Here is a 19,717-nt window from a genome sequence, read left to right on the forward strand (position 1 = left end):
AAAAAAAAAAAAAAGAAAGGCGATGACCAGAGCCTCTGGGCGCCTGAGCAAAGGAAGCCTCAGCTGGAGTGAGGTGCATCCTGCGGGAACCAGGCCGACTGGAGCTCAGGCCGCAGGCTGCTGCACAGACCCAGACTCAACCCCGCTGAGGAGGTGCTGGCCGTGGTACTGTGGCTGTGGGGTTCGGGCGAGAGTGCCCCGTGGCAGGGACTCACTGAGGGCACTGCGCCCCCGGTAGCCGCGTGGGCTTGGGTGGTGGCCCTGGGTGCCGGGCTCAGCCCTGAATTCCCTGTCTCCAGGTGGTCTCTAGGGCAGTCCCAGCTCTGCCTGCCGACCGCCCTCCCCCAGCACCTGCGCTGTCTGCAGTGTCCCCCAGTGGTGATGAGAGGACAGCAGGGGGTGCCAGGTCCTGCTGCCCACGGTGATGGGGGAGAGCTGCGTGGGCGGGGGCCTCCGGGAGGCGAAGGCTGCTGCAGCCTGTGTCACTGTTGGCGCTGGGCAGGAAGTCTCCCCAGCTGCCCCCTCTTCCCTGCCCCGCAGCCCACCCTGTCTCACCCTCTCCCCTGCCCCGCAGCCCACCCTGTCTTTCCCTCACCCCTGCAGTGGCCTGGCCCCCCCAGGCCTCCTGAGCAGCCCTGGCCACAATCTTCAGACGACAGCCAAAGTCCTCCCAGGCTGTGCGGTGTCTGTCTGTGGCTGCCGCCTGCTCTGTGTGTCTGCGGCTGTGCCAGACACTGTGACGGTGACTTGCGGCCAGCACCCTGGAGTGGCTCCACATGGCTGGGTTCTCGGGAACTGGCTCCCAACAGCACCCTGTGAGCATGGAGCCTGGCGTGGCATCGGGTGCTAGCAGTACCCGGGAACCTATGGATGTCGGCCCCACCCTCTTGGGCAGGCTGGCACAGGGGTCTGCGTTGGGCAGGTGCTGAATTTCCTCCCACTTGGAACTCTGCCACCATGAAGACCTTCCTCTGAGCCTCTGCCAAGCTGTAGCACCCAAGCACTGGCACGTATGGGCACGTGTGGGGTCCCGGTCCCTATGGCAGTGCCTGAAGCCTCCTGGGAAGAAGGAGAAGGCAGAGTTCCAGGCCTGGGCCTTGGCACCTCTGGGATGTGAGGCGGAGCCCCCACAGGCCCCAGCAGGTCCAGGCAGTGGCTTTGCTCATGCCTTCTCCGTCCAGCCCGCCCCAGGAGGCCCAGGACTGACAGTGTGAATGTGGGGTGTGGTGGCAGCTGCAGGCGCGGGAAGGAAGGGGTGCAAGGCGCCGCACGTGCCCATGCCTCTGGGGCTGTGGGGCTCACATGCTGTGGGGCTCACATGCTGTGGATCCGCTGGGAAGCTCTGGGCTCTTGTAGGAAAGCAGTAGTTAGTCCCGGGGCTCCCGCCGATGGCTGCACCATGACCTTCCCTGGGGCCTCCTGATGCGTACAGCTGCCGGAGGGGCCTGCTGCCCATGGGACCTGAGTCACCGTCGCTGGGCGGTCATCTGGGGCCAGCAGTTTCCCCAGCTCACTCCATGTGCCTGGCCCTAGGTCCTCAGGATGTGCAGGCCCTGTGGATGAAGGGCTCCTGCCGCCCTGCCAGGTCCCACCTGCGGATGTGGTGGTGGCGGCTCTCCCAGGGCTGTGCAGTGGAGGCCAGCTCCTCCTACCCTTGCTGCCTGGCCAGCTGTCGCTATGGTGACGACATGGGGAGATCTGGTCTCCTTCACCTGTCCTCCAAGGGAGAGGTAAACAGGTTCACTCCTGGGAGCTGTCCTCCGCTAGCTCCAGTGGAGCCTCTGTGGGGTCCCCCAGTGCACACCGGGCCCCCTTGCCTGGGCGCTTCTACCTGTGGTCTCTGCGGTTTCATATGAAACCGAGCCATCTCTGGGCTGAGCCCTTGGAGCAAGAGGGCGGCTGGAGACCCCAGTTGCATCCCCTCCCACCACCTGCAAGCAGAGGGACAGAGCCCAGGAGTTGGGTGGCAGCCCTTGGTGTCCTTGACAACAGCGGATTTTAGACACGAGTGAGCGTCGAGGCCATCCTCCATGACAGGGTGGAGGCTTGGAGCAAAGAGGTGACCTTTGAACCCCCTGGGGTGGGTATTCCAGCAGCAGGCAGATGTGCACAGGCCTTGACTGTGGAGTGGGTGCGGTTCTGGGCAGCGTGGTGGCACCAGGTCCTACGGCTGCTGTGGGCGGGACAGCTGGGGCCAAGAGGAGGCCAGGGCTGGGGCAGAGAAGTGTGCATGTGGCCAGGTCGGGCTGTCATGAGCGGCAGTGCGGGTGGCGGGGAGCAGGATAGAAAACCAGGTGATGCATAGGGGCTGAGCTCCGCACATCGGGACCACAACAGCCTCTGAGTGTGTGCGGGTCCGTCATGAGTGCCGTGCGGAGCTCCGCGCTTGCTGGGGAGAGATTTGGGGCTGGGCCTCTGAGCGTGTGCAGAGCCCTCACGAGTGCTGTGCTGGGCTCCGCGCTTGCCCGGGAGAGATTCGGGGCTGGGGCTGGCAGGCTCAGTTCCTCAGAGGGAGACGTCTTCTCCCTCAGATCCTTCCGGGGCTGCCCATCCCGGCGGGTGCACCTGGCAGGAGAGACAGCGGTCTGGGTGGCGGCACAGCTGACTCACATCCTGTCCTGAGCGGGGCCAGCGCAGCTGCTCCAGGTCGACTGGGTGGTGTTAGCCTTGGGAGCCAGCCCTGCAGGGAGAGCCTCTGCCCTGAGCCCACCATGCCAGTGCCAGAGACCCACGCAGGCAATGGAGTGGCCCTGGGCTCCCAGTCAGCTGGCGGGCAGACGCCTGGAGACCCTCAGCCCAGAGGAGCCCTGACAAACCTGACATCCACAGAAACCAGGGGTTCAGATTTGACTGTGAAGTCTCAACATAGTTAAATGGGGCATCTAAGTCCTGACACCCTAAACACACCCCCAAGAAACCTATGCCTGGGGGGGTGCCACAGCCACTGTGGCAGAGCCGCCCCTGCTTCTGAGCACAGGGCTGTGGGTGGTGGGTGTTGGCTCGCCTCTGGCTTGCTTCTTTCTTTTTCTCTCTTTTTCTTTTTTTGTTTCTCCTTTCTTTCTTTTTCTTCTGTTTCTCTTTTTTNGACAGACCCTTGTTCTGTTCCCCAGGCTGGACTGCAATAGTGCAGTCTCAGCTCACTGCATCCTCCACCTCCCGGGTTCAAGCGATCCTCCTGCCTCAGCCTCCTGAGTAGCTGGGATTACAGGCATGTGTCACCATGTCCAGCTAATTTTTGTATTTTTAGTAGAGACAGGGTTTTACCACGTTGGCCAGGCTGGTCTCGAACTCTTAACCTCGAGGGACTCGCCCGCCTTGGCTTCTCAAAGTGCTGGGATTACAGGTATGAGCCATCGCGCCTAGCCCTTTCTTTTTCTTTTGGAGACGCTGCCTCGCTCTGTTGCGGCCACCTCGGCCCACTGCAGCCTCTACCTCCTGGGTTCAAGCGTCCGACCACCTCAGCCTCCCTAGTAGCTGGGACCACTGGGCCTACGTATTCTAATAGCTTTATTTTGATATTTTCACACACCATACAACCCACCTGTTTAAAATGTTTGTCGTTTGTTCATAAAGTTGCACAACCACCACCGTAGTCCAATTCCAGAGCGTTCCCATCACCCCAAAAAGAGACCAGCCTCGTCCCTATCAGCCGTCACTCCCCTTCCCCCCCAGGCTCCGGCACCCAGAATCCCTTCTCTCTGGATCCGCCTGTCCTGGATGTTTCATAGAAGTGGGTCCGCACGCTGCGAAGCCTTCTGTGTCTGGCGTCCCTACTGGGCGGGACATCCTCAGGGTGTGCCACCCCCCCCCCCCCCCCGTATCTGGCATTTCTCCCCATGCTATCTCTCCCCAACTCCCCCCCCCCCCCCCTCCCCCCCCCCGCCCCCCCCCGCGCCCGGCCGGGTCTCAACCCTGCCCCTCTCCGTGGTTGTGCCTGCTTTGAGCCGTTTCCACCTGTGGGTGAGACTGACCTGTGCTGCTGTGAACATCCACCGCCAGCTTTGGTGGCGAGTGTCGTCTTCCTCTTTGGTGTGTGCCTGGAGGGAAAGCACTGGGCCGTGGGGTCATCCCATCTCGGGGACTTCTGGGCTCCCGGCAGGCCTGGGTGGGGTTGCGCGCCTCCTCCTCACTGGCCTGGGAAGGGGCATCTCGCTGATGCTGGCCGGCTCCACAGGACTTGTGGTGGCAGCTGCTTTTCCACTGCACGTTTTTGGAGGCATGCCCCTTACGGGTCCTGGCCTGCTTTTAGCTGGGTTGTCTGTTTCTCTTTTTCTTTCTTTTTAGAGGCAGGGTCTTGCTCTGTCACCCAGACTGTAGTGCAGTGGTGGGACTTCCTGGACTCAGGCGATCCTCCTGCCTCCCCCTCCCTAGTAGCTGGAACTACAGGGACACCCCAGCACATCCAGCTAGTCTGTTTTTTGTAGAAATGGGGTTTGGCCGTATTGGCTGGGCTCATCTCAAGCTCCTGACCTCAAAATGATCTCCCCACCTCAGCTTCCCAAAGTGCTGGGATCACAGGCATGCTGCTACACCTAGCTGGGGTGTCTTTTTTGTTTGTTTGTCTTTGAGACAAAGTCTCATTCTGTCTCCCAGGTTGGAGTGCAGTAGCTCGATCTCAGCTCACTGCAACCTCTGCCTCCTGGATTTCAGTGAATCTCCTGCCTCAGTCTCCTGAGTAGCTGGGATTACAGGCTCGTGCCACCATGCCCAGCGAATTTTTGTATTTTTAGGGGAAACAGGCTTTCACCACGTTGGTCAGACTGGTCTGGAACTCCTGACCTCATGAGCCACCCACCTTGGCCTCCCAAAGTGCTGGGATTACAGGTGTGAGCCACTGCACCCAGCCACTTATTTATTTATTTTTCTTTTGAGGTGGAGTCTCACTCTGTCACCCAGGCTAGAATGCAATGACGCAGTCTTGGCTCACTCCCAGGTCCAAGTGATTCTCCTGCCTCAGCCTCCTGAGTAGTTGGGATTACAGGTGTGCACCACCACACCCAGCTAATTTTTGTATTTTTAGTAGAGACGGGGTTTCACTATGTTGGCCAGGCTGGTCTCTAACGCTTGACCTCAGGTGATCCACCCGCCTCAGCCCCTCACAGGTGTGACATCACACCTGGCCAGCACTTTTTATATATTGTAGATAATGTCTCGTCACCCTCTGCTCTTCTCCCCTCAGGCTGGTTCGCATGCTCCTGGGGTCCTTTGGTCACCTGGTCCCAGCCTCTTCTGCCCGCCTAGTCTGTGCTTCACAGGAACAGTGAGGCGGGCATGACTCAGTGTGGGCTGCAGGACCCAGCTATTGGCTCTCCCCTTGGGCACTGCCCTCCAGGCCCCCATTTTGCCCCAGAGTCAGTGGGTGAGGCTGGGATCATGCTTGCTGGAGAGGGGACCACAGCTGGCCAAGTTCCAGTCACCAAGAAACTGTGTCCCCAGAGTCTGGGGTCCCCAGGAAACCTGCATCCCCGTAGCCTGGGGTTCCCTATGGAACCTGCATCTTCAGACCCTGGGGTCCCCTTGGAACCTGCATCCCTGTAGCGTGGAGTCCCCCATGGAACCTGCATCCCCGTAGCCTGGGGTTCCCTATGGAACCTGCATCTTCAGACCCTGGGGTCCCCGTGGAACCTGCATCCGTAGAGCCTGAGGTTCACCTTGGCTCCCCTCACAGCAGTGCCCCATGCACCGTGGGAGCCTCCTCCTGTTTTTGTCTGTGTTACCTGGGGTTGACCTGGGGACCCCGCTGCGAGTCCCTGACTGATGACATGTGCTGTGTAAGGCCATTTTCACGTTGCTGTAAGGAACTTGAGACTGGGTAATTTGCAGAGAGAGGCTGATGTGGCTTCCGGTTCTCTGGGCCACGTAGGAAGCATGGCGCCGGCATCTGCCTGGATCCTGCTAGGCCGGAGGCACCACATGCTTTTCAGCCCACGTCCTACGAACACTTGGCGCTCCGCATCAGCAAGGGCCAAGCCATCCATTAGGGGCCCACCCCGCAAGCTGGTGCCTCCAGCAGCCCTTCCAGCCCAGGGTGAGGTCTGCAGGGTCCGGCTTCTAAACCGCTGTGTGGCCTGCCTGGCAAGGCTGTGGCTTGAGGCCAGTTCTGGGGAGATGTGAACTTGGTTTTGGGGCTCACATACAGCTGTCCTCTGGGACATCGCCGTGTGGGCCTTGCATTGGTCCTTGGCTGTAGGGGGACCTGGGGATGGGGTCTTGCATGGGCATGGCCAGCATGGGCATGGCCTCCCCCCAGCCAGGGGAACGGGCGGTGTGGGGCTGCCACAGCATTCTGGAAATGCCCCTCTGTGATGTCCGGGCAGTGCCTCCTGTGCGAGGAGGTGCCAGGGCACTGGCGATGCCTGCCATGGGGGGGCAGGCGGGGGTGGCACAGATCACTGGGAGCCATAGCAGGATCAGTTGGTGGCCGGCAGAGCCAGGTTTCCTCGGCCTTGTTGAGGGCCCTGCCTGCCAGGACCCACGGATCGGGAGTGGCCCCTGCCTGCGAGTGCCTGGCCAGCCAGAGACTGCTGGGCCAAGAGCCCCTCTGTCCTCACCCCTGAGGGGATTTTGCAGGTGACCTTGAGGTGGTGCCTCCCGTTCTCTCCTGCAGGATTATACCTGCCCAAGATGCGAGTCTGGTTTCATCGAGGAGCTTCCAGAAGAGACCAGGTAATACAGCCCCTTGTTCCAGAGGCTGGAAGAGGCGTTGGAGGGGTAGAGGGCCCGCTGGGTCTGTGGCCAGCAGGGTATGACGCCCGTGGCTCAGAGCGCTTGCCTCTGTGCAGGCCACAGCATGCCGTTCCCATCTGTGATGGCCGGGTCGGGGCCAGAGGGGAGGGCCGGTGACCTGTGGTCTGTGATGACCAGGCCAGGGCCCTGTGCAGCCACTCAATTCCCCGAGCCTCAGCGCCTGATCTGGTGACCCAGGCCCTCGGGTAGGGGCCGTGGGGGCTCTGTGCACGTCCTCACACCCGGGAGGTTGTTGGGGTCTGCACCCGTTTACAGACACCTTGTGGATTACGGGCGAGGGAATAAACAGCGGGTTATGGCTCCAGATGCTGGTGTGAGGCCACCCACACACGTCAGGGTCGGCTCCATGTGGCGCTGTGGTGAGGGTGGCCCAGGGGACTCCCTAGGTCTGCGGTGTTTCCATCGTGACCGCAGGGTTTTGTCCTGAGGTGGTGGCAGGCAGGAAGCTGTGCTGAGGACAATTTCTGCTTTCCCAACACAGGCTTTTGAGGGGAGGGAGCGCCTGGCACGTGGGGACCCGGGGTGGTTCTTGCTGCTGACACGTACTCTCTCCCCAGGAGCACAGAAAATGGTTCTGCCCCCTCCGCAGCCCCCACGGACCAGAGCCGGCCACCACTGGAGGTGAGTTGCCCCCTGCCGTGCTCCTGAGCCTGTCGGCCTTGCTCGGGGCCCAACTCACCTCCCAGGGCTCTCCCTGCCTGCACAGCAGAGGACATGTGTCCCTGCCGGGGCCAGGGCCGGGGCTCACGGGTGGCCCGTGCTGCTTGGTTGGGCTGATGGTTTCTCACGTGAAGGTGAAACTTCTGTCGAGGCGTCTCTGCCTGTTTTCTCCTTCGTATTGGTTCCCCGGCGCCTCCAGCAGACTGCAGGGGCCTGAGCCCCCTTGGCCGCCCCGGCCGCTGAGCCTTCGCCAAGGTCACACCCCCCTCCTCTCCCCAGAACGTGGACCAGCACCTGTTCACGCTGCCTCAGGGCTACGGACAGTTTGCTTTCGGCATCTTTGGCGACAGCTTCGAGATCCCCACGTTCCCTCCCGGGGCGCAGGCTGACGACGGCAGGGACCCTGAGAGCCGGCGGGAGCGAGAGCACCAGTCCCGGCACCGGTACGGCGCCCGGCAGCCCCGCGCCCGCCTCACCACGCGGCGGGCCACCGGCCGACACGAAGGCGTCCCCACGCTGGAAGGGTGAGGGGGCCCTGGGGGTGGCCGAGAGGGCTCCACGCAGTGAGGTTGTAGGTTCCGGTGCTTAGAGTCCAGCACGGGTTCCATGGAAGCCCGCGTCATCTGCAGGCTCTCTTGAGAGACCGCCTGGCCAGGCGCTCCAGCACCCCCGAGCCGGCCCACGCACTCTCCGAGAGCCTCGGGCTGTGTCCCACTGGGAGAAGGGGCCCCACATGGCCCTTCGGAGACAGAAGTGTGCTGATTCCGGGTGTGTGGGCCGACCACAGAGTGGGGCCCACGTGCACGGGAGGCTGCTGTCCACGTCCGTGTTGTCAAACGCTGTCCTGGCCTTGGCCTGGACCAGAGCCTGGGGGACGTCGCTGGGCCCCACTGCTGGCGGAACAGAGCCTGGGGGACATCGCTGGGGCCCACTCTGGTGGAACAGAGCCTGGAGGACATCGCTGGGGCCCACTCTGGTGGAACAGAGCCTGGCGAAAGTCTCTGGGCCCACTCTTGGCTGTTGATCCTTCTGTGGTTGCGTGTCTCACCTGCTGGAAAAGTCATCTTTAAAAGTGGCTAGTTTTGCCAGGCGTGTGGCTCAGCGCTGTGATCCCTGTGTTCTGAGGGGTTGAGGAGGAAGGATCACTTGAGAACAGGCTTTCACAAGCATTCTAGCAACATGGGGGCCCTGTTTCTAACTCTGAAGAGGTAGCCAGGAGCGGTGGAGCTCTGCTGTGGCCCCAGCTTCTCGGGAGGCTGAGGCAGAGGATGAGCCCAGCAGGCCGGGGCGGCAGTGAGCCAAGATGGAGCCGCTGCTCTCCAGCCTGGGCGTCAGAGTGAGATCCTGCTCATGAAAAAACAAGTAAATAGAAGCTAATTTAGAAGCCGATGCTGGCTCTGCCCTTGGTGCCCACCACGGACCTGGCAAGCCTGGCCCTCTCCTGCACGTGGGGCGGCCTCGCCCCATGACTGGCCCCTCTTTTCCAGGATCATCCAGCAGCTCGTTAACGGCATCATCACACCCGCCACCATCCCCAGCCTAGGTCCTTGGTGAGTAGGTGGGGGCTCCTGTCCCCACCCCCAGCCGGTACCCCTGGTTGAGAGGGGTGGGGGAGGCACCTGCCCTAGCCGCCCCTCAGCCACTCGAACCCCACCTTCCACCCCCAGGGGAGTTCTGCACTCAAACCCTATGGACTACGCCTGGGGGGCCAACGGCCTGGACGCCATCATCACACAGGTACAGTGTGGCCACTGCCCGGAGTGCCTTCTGGGTGCGGGGCGGGGCTGCCCAGACCCAAGAAGCCCCACAAGGTCAAGGGGGGTTGGGCATGGAGGCAACTCCGGCCTTCCTTCTGCCGTTTCTGAGTCTTGGCACCCTTGGGGCTTCTCCTCCTGAGTTCACGCGGAGGAACGCTGTAGTAAAACCTCGCAGAGGACTCACGCAGCCACTCGGTCCCCAGCCCCTCTCCTGAGAGGTCGCACCCTGACCTGGTTCCAAGCGCTGCCAGTCCCAGCCTCGCTGAGGGCCCTTGGAGCATTTGGTCACTGGCAGGGCCTGCCCCTCACAGCAGCCCACCCCACTCTGCCAGCAGGGACCCGGGAGCAGGGCAGTGCCACGTGGGTGCCACGGTGGCCTTCACCCCGGGGCGGGCTCCAGGGGCCCCAGGCCCAGGACAAACGCGGCCTCGGTGCTTTTGCAGGTTCTGCAGCCTCGAGTTTCCGAGCCCCGGGCCGGGCCCCTGAGGAGCTCCTGCACTCTCGCCTCTTGTCTTTCAGCTCCTCAATCAGTTTGAAAACACGGGCCCCCCACCGGCAGACAAAGAGAAAATCCAGGCCCTCCCCACCGTCCCCGTCACCGAGGAGCACGTAGGTATGAGAGCCCAGCCGCACCGCCTCTGCCTTCAGGGTGTTTGTCTTCTTTGAGACGGAGTCTCGCTCTGTGGCCCAGGCTGGAGGGCAGTGGCACGGTCTCAACTCATGGCAACCTCCGCCTCCCGGGTTCAGGCGATTCTCCTGCCCCAGCCTCCCAAGTAGCTGGGATTACAGGCACCTGCCGTCATGCCCGCCTAATACTTACAATTTTAGTAGAGATGGGGTTTCACCATGTTGCCCAGGCAGGTGTCAAACTCCTGACCTCAGGTGATCCGCCGCCTCGGCTTTTCAAAGTGCTGGGATCGCAGGCGTGAGTCCCGTTGCCTGGCCTCGGGCATTTTTGTGAAGGTCGGCTTGGAGGAGAGCGTTCCGTCTAGGTCCCTCCAGCGGCCCGGGGGCATACACAGGGCATACACCCCCTGGCTGAGCTCGGGGGTGGCCTCTGGCCGAGGCTGTGGAGAAGCGCGCCCTGGAAGGCTTGGCAGGCCCCCACAGCACCGTGACCGCACCCCCCCACAGGCTCTGGGCTCGAGTGCCCCGTGTGCAAGGACGACTATTCGCTGGGCGAGCGCGTGCGGCAGCTGCCCTGCAACCACCTGTTCCACGACGGCTGCATCGTGCCCTGGCTGGAGCAGGTGAGTGCCCGCCCGCCCGCCCTCGCCGCCGCCGCCTGCCCTCTCTAACCTGCCCCTTTTCCCGCCCTCGCCTCTGTCCCCACAAAGCACGACAGCTGCCCCGTCTGCCGAAAAAGCCTCACGGGACAGAACACGGCCACGAACCCCCCAGGCCTGACTGGGGTGAGCTTCTCCTCGTCGTCCTCCTCCTCCTCCTCCAGCTCGCCCAGCAATGAGAACGCCACAAGTAACTCCTGAGCCCGCATCGGCCGGCACCCACCCCTGCCCACGGCGCCCGAGGCTGTGGCGAAGTGCGGGGCCTCTCCCCCAAACCCTCAGCCGGTGCCACGTGGCACCTGCAGACCGGGTGCCCCCGCGGTGCCGCTCTTGGCTGGTCAGCACTGCGGCCCAGCCTGTTCCAGGGCAAGACCCGGGCCCGGCCCACCGGCCCCCTGGCTTGGGAAGGCGTGGCCACACGGTCCCCTCTGGGGCACCCCAGCCTCCCTGTCCTGTCTAACCTCACCCTCTAAACGTTCAGCGGCGGAAAGATTTTTATAATTTTAAATTATTACTGCTTTGAAATAAATGGACGTTTTAGCTCACATGGCAGCCATGCATGATCTGTGGCAAGACGGGGCCCAGCTGCTCCACCAGCGCTGTGAGCACCGCCAGGACAGCCGTGTGGGCCCCCAGCCTCCGCCTCGGCCGCCTCCACGACCCAGAGTTTGGGGGCTCGGGACCATGAGGATGACCAGCAAAATTCAAGAACAAAACTGCTCTAGCAGATTTTTTTAAAGGAAAAAATATGTGTATCTTGAAAGCTATTTAAAATACACCACTTACAAAGAGAAGCAGGTGGCGTGGCTTTCCTTCTGCGCCCGCGTGTGAGGAAAGGGCCGCAGAGCTGCGAGGCTGGCTGGGCTCTGCAGGGCCGCGTCTGCCGCCAGGCGTCTATGCCTCCTGCGGGGCCTGCGGCCCAGGGCCCAGGGCTCACTAGCGAGCTCGCATCTCAGGCCCAGGAGGGCCGACCTGGCGACGCTCCGCAGGGTGGCAGTGTTGCTGGGCTATGAGCGTTAAAGTGTCAGGGCCCAGCACCTCCACCTCACCCTTGGTCGCCCCTCCAGCACTCGGGGCCCGGGCCCTTCTGAAGAGCCGCGCCTCACTGCTCAGGGCGGTGGGATGCCTGGCCTGGGCGCAGCGGGCACCGGCACAGCTGGTGGGGTGTGGGGGCGTGCGGGCTCAGGGAGCCGGGGCGGTGGGTTCATCTCAGTTGCTGAAAATCCCACAATCCCGGGACCCAGGCGTCAGGCGGTGTAGATGGATAACAAAGAGGAGACTCCGCTGTGGACTGCTCCTGTGAGTGGGAGGCACGTGCCCCCGCCCCCACCTGTACTCCAGAGCTCCTGCCCTCCGCTCCACTCCATGCTCTTCACCGGCGTGTCCCGCGACGTGTCTGCGTCAGCCCCCTCGGCCGGGCACCTCGGATCCTGCCTGTCTGAACCGTGCCTGGCAGCTTCTGGGCTCCTGCTGCAGAAACAGCGCCATGCTGAGCCCTCTGGAGCCCGAGAGAAGCCCTGTGACTTCAGCGACTGTGGTCCGCAGGGCAGAGTGCCAGCCCCGGGAATGGCCAGGCCGCCTGCCCGGGACCCGCAGGCTCGGCGCCCGGCGACGAGGTTGCACTGAGGACACCGACGTAGGGAGGCGACTGGATCATCCTTGACTTCGGGACTTCTGACCTCTGCGCTGAGAACCAATGTGTTTCAGGCGCCAAGTCTGCGCCATTCCCGCGGCAGCAGGTGGGGGCTCCTCCAGGCTGAAGCCGGCTTCCTGTTGGAAAGACGGAAGCTTTGAGTCGGGAGGCGTCTGGGGAGACGAGGCTTAGGTTCTATGCGTCCATGGTGCTTCTTGGGGGTTGGAGCTGGAGGGGAGAGCGGGGCAGGGGAGGCCTGGGGCCTTAGCTGGAGGGCCATGGTCAGAGGTGCTGCTGGGACACATGTGCATGCACGCAAGGCTGGGACTTCCCTCCTGCGGGGCGGCCGGAGGAGCAGGGCCGGCCAGGTCGCCCCACCCAGGCACGAGCCTCAGGGCGCTGGGCCTGGAGGACACTGGCACCCTGGTGGGGGCCGTGAGGCCGCATTGCTCGCAGATGAGACAGCGGTAACAAGTGGCTGACCCCGGTGCCTTCACCACCCGGGAGCCTGCTGCACGGGCAGAGGTGGCGCTGTGAGGCCCGCACTGCTGTGTCCCAGGCCCCTGGCACCACTGCCAACCTCTCCCCGTCGGCCCCGTCACTCAGGGGTTTTGTGTAAGCGGAAGCACAGTTTGCAACAGTTTGGGGTTGGCTCATTTTTGCTGCTGGCGACTTCCTGGAGAGTGGCTGGTGCTGTGCCCCCGGGCTGCTCCTCTCTCTGTTGTGGGGCCCCCGCCCCACTGCCTGAGGATGCTGGAAGCACCCAGGTTCTGGCCTGTGAATCAGCTGCTAAGAGCATCTGCGTTCTTGCTTCCGTGTGAACAGGGGTGTCTCTGCCCTGGGCTGTCAGTGCCCAGAAGTGCTGGCTGCATGCTCGTTTCACGTTCCGGTTTAGAATGAACTGCTGACCCTTTTCTCTGCAGCACATGTAACGTTTCTGCGTGGGTGCCGGCAGTGGTTTTACCTCAGCGGTGGACCATGTGCAGCCCCAAGCAGCAGAACTCAAGCAGCGATGCCCTCTGAGCTGGCCGGCGGGGCAGAGCTCCCTCACACTGCCACCCTGGGGCCGTCCTGGGTGCGGCAGGGTGCTGAGCACGGCCCCGGCCTCCACCCACTCCATGCCAGCCAAAAGCGTCCCCTGGGGTGGGGTCCCCTTCTCTGCAGGGTGAGCAGAGGCTCTTGGGGGGTGGGCACAGCCCTCCCTTCCCAGAAGGGTGTTTCCTTTCAGGCTCCCAGCAGCTGCCCGGGCCCAGTTGTCCTGGATGTATGTGGAAGGCAGCGGCTGGGGCTGGAGCCCTGGCCATCCCTGGGGACTGTCCCCTTCACCAGGAGGAATGTTCCCCGCCCGGGCAATGGTGCTGTCACCCCATGTGCAGACCTGGAGATGGGCGCAGGGGGTCGGTGCCTGGCCTGAGGCTGTGGAGCAGGGGTGGACCTGAGCTCTAGGCTCTGCCCTTTTCTCTGGCTGGAGTGTGACTCCCAGGGCTGCAGGGAGAAGCCCCAGCAGAATCAGGACGTCCGGGGAGCGCTGGGCACCGGTGAGGCCGCCTCCACCCCTTGGCCGGCCCTCCCTGCACCCTGCAGGGTGGTGGCACACAGCCCCCAGGCCTGCCCTGCACCGGCACGGCTCCTTCCCTCAGCCTCTGCCATTCCCGGGGGGTCCAAGGAACACTGAGGCTTATGTCATCGTTGAAACAATTTCAGACACTGTGAATTTCTGGCATTGCAGTAACGAAGGACCGCACACTTGACAGCTTAAAGCAAAACATTTATTTTCTGGCAGTTCTGTAGGACGGAGTGCAAGATGGGTCCCACTGGGCTAATACCAAGACAGGGCAGTGCCTGTCCCTCCCGGGGGGGGCTCCAGGGGACCGTTTCCCACCTTTCCCAGCGTCTGGAGGCACCCACATCCCTCGGTTGGGGGCCCTTCCTGCCTGTCATGGCCACAGCACAGCCCATTCCCATCTCTCTCTGGCTCTCACCCTCCCGCTTCCTGTGTGGGGACCCCCTGAGGACACTGGGGCCCCGGACCCTCCACCCCAATGCCTGCCCGTCTCCGTCCCACCTGCAGGTCCTTTTGTCCTCGTCAGGCACCAAGTCTGCAGATTCCCGGGACAGGAACGGCTTCGAGGTCTACGTCACCATCTCCCGGCCCCTTCCTCACCCTTCCCCTTCTCTCTCCTGCCTTCCCCTGAGCGCTTGCCTCTGCGGGGCCCTGCCGGGGACACCTCCTCCACCTTTCAGGGTCCGCATCTTCAGCCCAGGAGGCGCTGTTCGCTCCTCGAGGCCCCATCTCAGGACTGGACCTGACTGGTGGCCGCCCGCCCCTCAGGCTGGGGCTCCCCCAGGGGCTCCTGTGCTGTGTCCCCAGTGCCTGCACACAGTGGGCACTCAGCGCTCACGGAGCCAGCAAGGGGAAGAACGGGCGTGGCTGGGGCCCCTCGCCGCCGGCCCGGGCACCTTCAGGAGCCGCTCGGGGCCTCAGGAGACCAGGACAGGCAGGAAGTGGGTGGACAGGTGGTGCCGCTGCGTCCGGCCGCCCGGCCGGGCCCCCCCCCTCCTGTCCAGTGCCAGGAACATGGGCTGGCCGTGGTGGCGCCAGCGCTGAGAGGCGTAGGTGTTGTGGCCGTTCTCTTCGATGCGCTCCCGGAACCTGCAGTCCACAGTGTAGAGCCGCTGACGGGGGTGTGAGGCCGGCCGACCCTCCCCGCCCGCCTGCGCCGTCCAGCCCCACCCGGCACTCACCGACCCGTAGAGGCGGCCCCGGTGGTTCATGGCCACGTAGAAACCTGACGACACTGCTTTGATGGCCACGACACCCACGCGTACAGAGCGGATCTCCAGGATGCCTGGGGGAGGCGGGGGGCAGGCAGGGCTTTGCTGGCTCAACACCTGCTCACACTGGCACGAGCTCACCCTGATCGCCGCTGGGTGTCCACTGTGCTGCATGCAGGGTCCCCAGGACCACGACAGGCACCAGGAGACCCCCCACCCTCAGACCACGATGGACACTCGGGAGCACCCTCGAGACCATGACGGACACCCAGGACCACCCCTGGGACCACGAGTCCTCTCCCGACCACAACAGACACCCGGGAGCTCCCTACCCTGAGACCGTGACAGACACCTGGGAGTCCCCCCAGCCTCCGGACCACAATGGACACCAGGAGCACCCCCCCGGGCCATAACAGATACCCAGGATCCTTTTGGGGACCATGAGGGACACCGGGATCCCCACCAGGACTACAATGGACACCCAGGAGCACCCCTGGGACCTCGAGTTCTCTCCCGACCACAACAGATACCCAGGACCCCCCCCCAGGACCACGATGGACACCAGGATCCCCCCAGGGACCACCACAGACACCAGGAGCACCCCCAGCATGTGAGGGAGGAGTCAGGAGCAGTCGGAGGGAATGGAGGTAAGACAGCCCCCATGAGCTGCAGGGAGTGCAGGGATTGATGAAGACCCCATGGGAGAGCCCACCAAGCCAGGTCAGCCCAAGAGCAGCATCTGTGCAGGGGTGTGGGGGGTCCTAGACACCCAGAGGGACACCAGGGGTGCAGGAACCGATGGAGGTGGGAGTCAGAGGGGTCAGGGCCTGCCCGGACTGCTAACAGTAAATGGACCCAGCGACAAGTGCCACCCCATGGAGCCCCCAGTCCCGGCCCTCACAGCTCAGCAGCTCGGCCCACGCAGTCACTGGGACTCGGAGCTCTGGACTGGAGGCCGGGGATTTATGGAATACCACAGGCATGCTTGAGCGCTGACTGTATGCCAACTGTTCTAGGCTCTCTGCATCCTACCAAGCCCGCTCAGCAGCCCCAGGTGGGAGGTGTCAGCTGTGCCCACATCGCAGAGGGGCAAACTGAGGCCCAGGAGTGGCAAAGCCAGATTGGGACCCATCATCTGTGGGTGGCCCTGGGTGAGCCCTGCTCCAACCTGAGCAGAAGTGTCTTATCCAGCAAGCACCCTGGGCCCGGCCCCGACTCCTCACCCTGGTGTTAGCCAGGGGCACAGTTCTTCATATACCTGGCCAGCTCCCTGTCAAAGGGCAAGTTCCTCAGGGCAGCCTCCTGGCCCAGCCTTCCAGAGTACATGGGAATGTTTTTGAGACCGTTCCCTGGCATCTGTCACCATCTCCCCGGCCACTCCTCCCTCCACACCTCCCCTCTCCGGCAGGGTGCCTCCCAGCACCACCGTTCTCTTTCCTGTGCACCCACCTGCACCCTGTTCACATGTCCAACTGCTCTGGGAGCCCCAGGACAGTGGCCATCTGTCACTGCTGGGTCCCCCATGCCCAGCACAGCACCTGTGAGGTGCCCGATGGGTGACCAGCAAGTGCACGCAGGTCAGGAGAGCCCTCAGCTAGCCCTGACTCCCATCACTGTCGCAGGCCATGCAGTGGAGCCAGGCCTCTGCCCTGGCCCGAGGCCACCCCACCTGGCCATGCCCGCCACGGATGGACCGGCCCAGCCAGTCCCCCATCCACCCTCGTCGCGTGCGGCCTAATGAGGGCCTTGGCGCCCAGATGAAAGCGCTGGGAAGGGCAGGGGATGATTCAGGCAGCCGCCAGCGGCCCTGGCCCCCTCCCCAGCGCCCCTGCCCAGCGGGGACAGCGACTCCCCTGGTCTCCGGGTTATGCCCACATCCCCTGCTGTGCCTGGCTCTCCTGCCAGTCCACTAACACTGAGTGCCTGCTGTGTGCTGGGCAGGCCCTGGGGATGGGGACCCCGCTTTGCCACCCGTCAGTGTGACCCTGGGGAGGTCCCGTCCCCTCTGTGGCCATGTGGGGTGTCTGGGAAGAAGCAGAGGGGCCCCCACTCAGGCCGCCTGATGATTTTGTGATGTCAGGGGTCTGGAGGTCAATCTGACCTCTGCCCCCATGCAGCTGGGCCTGCCCCAGCTCTTCTGGAGCCTCAGTTTCCCACCTGCAGATGGAGCGGCCCCGCCCGCAGGACTGTTCCACACGGACCCTCTCCACCCCTGAGCCGGGGCCCCCACTGCAGCCTTCGCTGTAACAGTCCAGCCCTCCCACGAGGCGGGCTGCGTCCATCGCACAGTCGGGGGAAACTGAGGCCGACACTGCGCAGAGGAGCCTCCGGGACTCCCCCGCGGGCGCAGGTCCCCGTTATGCCGCTGGCCGCCCCCCCACCCGCCGCCCCGCACTCACTGTCCTGGCCGTGGCGCCAGCGGGTGCCCTGCACGCGGCCGCCCGGGTCCACGCGCAGGAAGAAGTGAGTGGCGGAGAAGAGGCGCCGCCAGCGCACGTCGCCCTCCAGGTGCGGGTAGCTGCGCGGTCTCCGCGGCGCGCTCGGCGTTCTCGTGGCGCCCGGCGCCCGCGCCAGCAGCAGCCAGGCCAGGCCCAGCCACAGGCGGCGGCGCATGGCCCGGAGCCCGGTCCGCAGCGGGCTCTGCGCTCCCGGGGTTCGCGGGTCTACCTTCGCCCGGCGGGGCCAATGGGACGCCTCGGGGGCGGGGCCGGCAGAGGAGCTGACCAATGGGGCTCCCCGGGGCGGGGCCGGCAAAGGGGCTGACCAATGGGGCGCCTCGGGGGCGGGACGCTCGGCCTCCGCGCGTGTGTTTGTCTCGCGGGGCGTGTCCGTGAGTCAGCCGAGTCCCCCCGGGCTGCCGAGTCCCTCGGGCTGCGGGGGCAGGAGCGTGAGACGCAGGCCTCAGAGATCCGGAGGGAGACAGAGACACGAGACGGAAAAGAGAGGACCACGGGGAAGATGGGGACGCGGAAGGTCCTGCCCCCGGCAGCCCCTGCCAGCCAGGCTCCTGGGCATGCCGTGGCGGGACCTCTCTCCCCCCAGATGGTACCTTCCTGAAAGCCAGGCTCACCAGAGTTGGGCATGCGGGTGCATGGGCAGGCGACGGCTGGGGACCTGTGTTTGGGCAGGTAGGTGGACCTGTGGGTAGCCGGCTGGCAGGGCACATCGGAGGCGGCAGGAATGCGGCGGCCCTGTTCACACCCACACTTGCTCCTCACTTAAAGCCACACCCCAGGACCGACGGGGAACCACCCAGCAAGGTGGTTGGCCCCCACCTTTCCCCTGCCTGCCTCCATGCCCTGGGCCCCAAAAGGTGAGCCCAGTGCCCCTCACAGACTCACAGCCAAGAGGAGGCATTGACAAGTGGGGAAACCGAGGCCTGAGAGGGACAGCGACCTCCAATGTGGGGAAACGGCACAACCCCAGATTCCATTCCCTTCCCTTGGCTCCCAGCAGCCCAGTCCTGTCCTCTGGCCACAGCCCCAGGTGGCACGTGCCTTTAAATAGCACCAGGGTGAAGACATGGCAACCAGCCTGTCCTGCCGGGGAACGCTCTGCAGGGACAACCGGTCCAGCTGGGCGCCAGGATGCCTTCCTTGTGGCTCAGGGATCTCCTGACCCTCTCCTCCTGACTTAGGCAGGTCACACGGAGGGTGTGGCAGATGCCACAGTCTCAGGGCCCTGCTACTGAGATGAGGTTGGGGTCCCTGTGTCTGAGGTCCAGCATGGCCTGGCTTCCCCCACTAGAGCCCTGTGGCCGGCACCCCAGGGACCCTGCAAGCCTCGCTCCACCGCCCCAAGCTTCGGTTCCGCCTCCGTAAAATGGGCCGATAAAGAGCCTTCTGGAGGAATAAAATGAGACCCTCCACGGAGCACGCTGGGCAGAGGGCACAGCAGCAGGCACTGAAGAAACATCCTCCATCTTCTCGCCAGCAGGAGCCCAAGCCTGCCTTCGCGGAGTATCCGTGCCCGCCCAGAAGGGTAATCTGGGGCCCTGTGTTGAAGGACAGGGCATGGGACACACACCTGGGAGGCCGGCCCCACCCCAGGCGACTGTTTCTTTAATGCCTCCTTGAAAACATCATTCATATACCACGAAATTCACCCACTTACACCCTGTGGCTCAGTGATTTTAGTACCTCACAGAGCTGTGCAACTACCACCACCATCTAGTTCCAGAAAATTCCATCACCCAAGAAGAAGCTCCTTCCCCATCAGCCGTCACTCCCATCCCCTCTGCCTGCCCCTGGCACCCACACGTCCCCTTCCTGCCTCTGTGGACAAGGCTGTCCTGGACATTTCATACAAAGGGAGTCACATGCTGAGTGGCCTTCTGTGTCTGACTTAGCTCACTGGGCGTGACGTCATCAAGGTGCATCCATGCTGTGGCGGGCGTCAGAGCCTCTCTCCTTTTCACGCCTGTAAATCCCAGCTGCTCAGGAGGCTGGGGCAGCAGAATGGCTTGAACCCAGGAGCTGGAGGTTGCAGTGAGCTGAGATCGTGCCTGGAGCCTTCAGAAGCTGGGAGAGGCAGGAAGGAGCCTTCGGGGCCTCTGGAGGGAGCAAGGTCTGCACACGACTTGATTTCAGCCCAGTGTTTCCTGCTTTAGGACTTCTCGTTTCCAGAAATGTAAGAAAATGAATGTTGCCTTGGCCCGGCACGGTGGCTCACGCCTGTAATCCCAGCGCTTTGGGAGGCCGAGGTGGGCGCATCACAAGGTCAGAAGATAGAGACTGTCCTGGCTAACAGGGTGAAACCCCATCTCTACTAAAAATACAAAACACTAGCTGGGCGTGGTGGCACACACCTGCTGTAGTCCCAGCTACTCCGGAGGCTGAGGCAGGAAAATCGCTTGAACC

At 63.5% G+C, this 19,717-nt stretch overlaps 2 protein-coding genes across 4 annotated transcripts in view; one reads left to right on the forward strand and one right to left on the reverse strand.

The window, feature by feature from the left end:
* The window catches only part of RNF126 (ring finger protein 126), a 15,025-nt gene extending 3,781 nt beyond the window's left edge, over positions 1-11,244 (forward strand). Inside the window, exons 2-9 of one of the 2 annotated variants that reach the window (XM_017520148.1) lie at positions 6,608-6,666; positions 7,305-7,368; positions 7,687-7,931; positions 8,895-8,957; positions 9,075-9,144; positions 9,684-9,777; positions 10,299-10,414; positions 10,502-11,244. In XM_017520148.1, the coding sequence (XP_017375637.1) occupies positions 6,608-6,666; positions 7,305-7,368; positions 7,687-7,931; positions 8,895-8,957; positions 9,075-9,144; positions 9,684-9,777; positions 10,299-10,414; positions 10,502-10,651 (861 nt within the window). In that variant the 3' untranslated portion in view covers positions 10,652-11,244. The remainder of the gene's footprint in view (positions 1-6,607; positions 6,667-7,304; positions 7,369-7,686; positions 7,932-8,894; positions 8,958-9,074; positions 9,145-9,683; positions 9,778-10,298; positions 10,415-10,501) is intronic. The other variant, XM_017520149.1, reaches the window with a different exon arrangement.
* Positions 11,245-13,756: 2,512 nt separating this feature from the next.
* On the reverse strand, positions 13,757-17,493 carry FGF22 (fibroblast growth factor 22). 2 transcript variants are annotated; one of them, XM_017520152.2, is made up of 3 exons: positions 17,258-17,493; positions 14,829-14,932; positions 13,757-14,759 (listed from the first exon to the last, which is right to left on the reverse strand). In XM_017520152.2, exons 1-3 carry the CDS (start codon positions 17,469-17,471, stop codon positions 14,565-14,567), a joined length of 513 nt encoding a protein of 170 aa, XP_017375641.1. In that variant the 5' UTR covers positions 17,472-17,493; the 3' UTR covers positions 13,757-14,564. The 2 variants fall into 2 exon arrangements, with proteins under 2 accessions (XP_017375641.1, XP_017375639.1); XM_017520150.2 differs by having other exon boundaries at positions 13,773-14,736.
* Positions 17,494-19,717: the final 2,224 nt, after the last annotated feature.

Source organism: Cebus imitator, unplaced genomic scaffold (genome assembly GCF_001604975.1).
Source record: "Cebus imitator isolate Cc_AM_T3 unplaced genomic scaffold, Cebus_imitator-1.0 Scaffold805, whole genome shotgun sequence".
In the NCBI taxonomy this organism is placed as follows: Eukaryota; Metazoa; Chordata; class Mammalia; order Primates; family Cebidae; genus Cebus; species Cebus imitator.

Excerpts from the sequence above, each read along its gene's own strand:
- FGF22 (XM_017520150.2), bottom strand. The coding sequence starts at position 17,471 with ATGCGCCGCCGCCTGTGGCTGGGCCTGGCCTGGCTGCTGCTGGCGCGG. Across the intron at positions 14,933-17,257 it reads CTGGCGCCACGGCCAGGACA|GCATCCTGGAGATCCGCTCT; the intron begins GTGAGTGCGGGG and ends CGCCTCCCCCAG. Across the intron at positions 14,737-14,828 it reads GGGGCCGCCTCTACGGGTCG|GTTCCGGGAGCGCATCGAAG; the intron begins GTGAGTGCCGGG and ends TGTGGACTGCAG.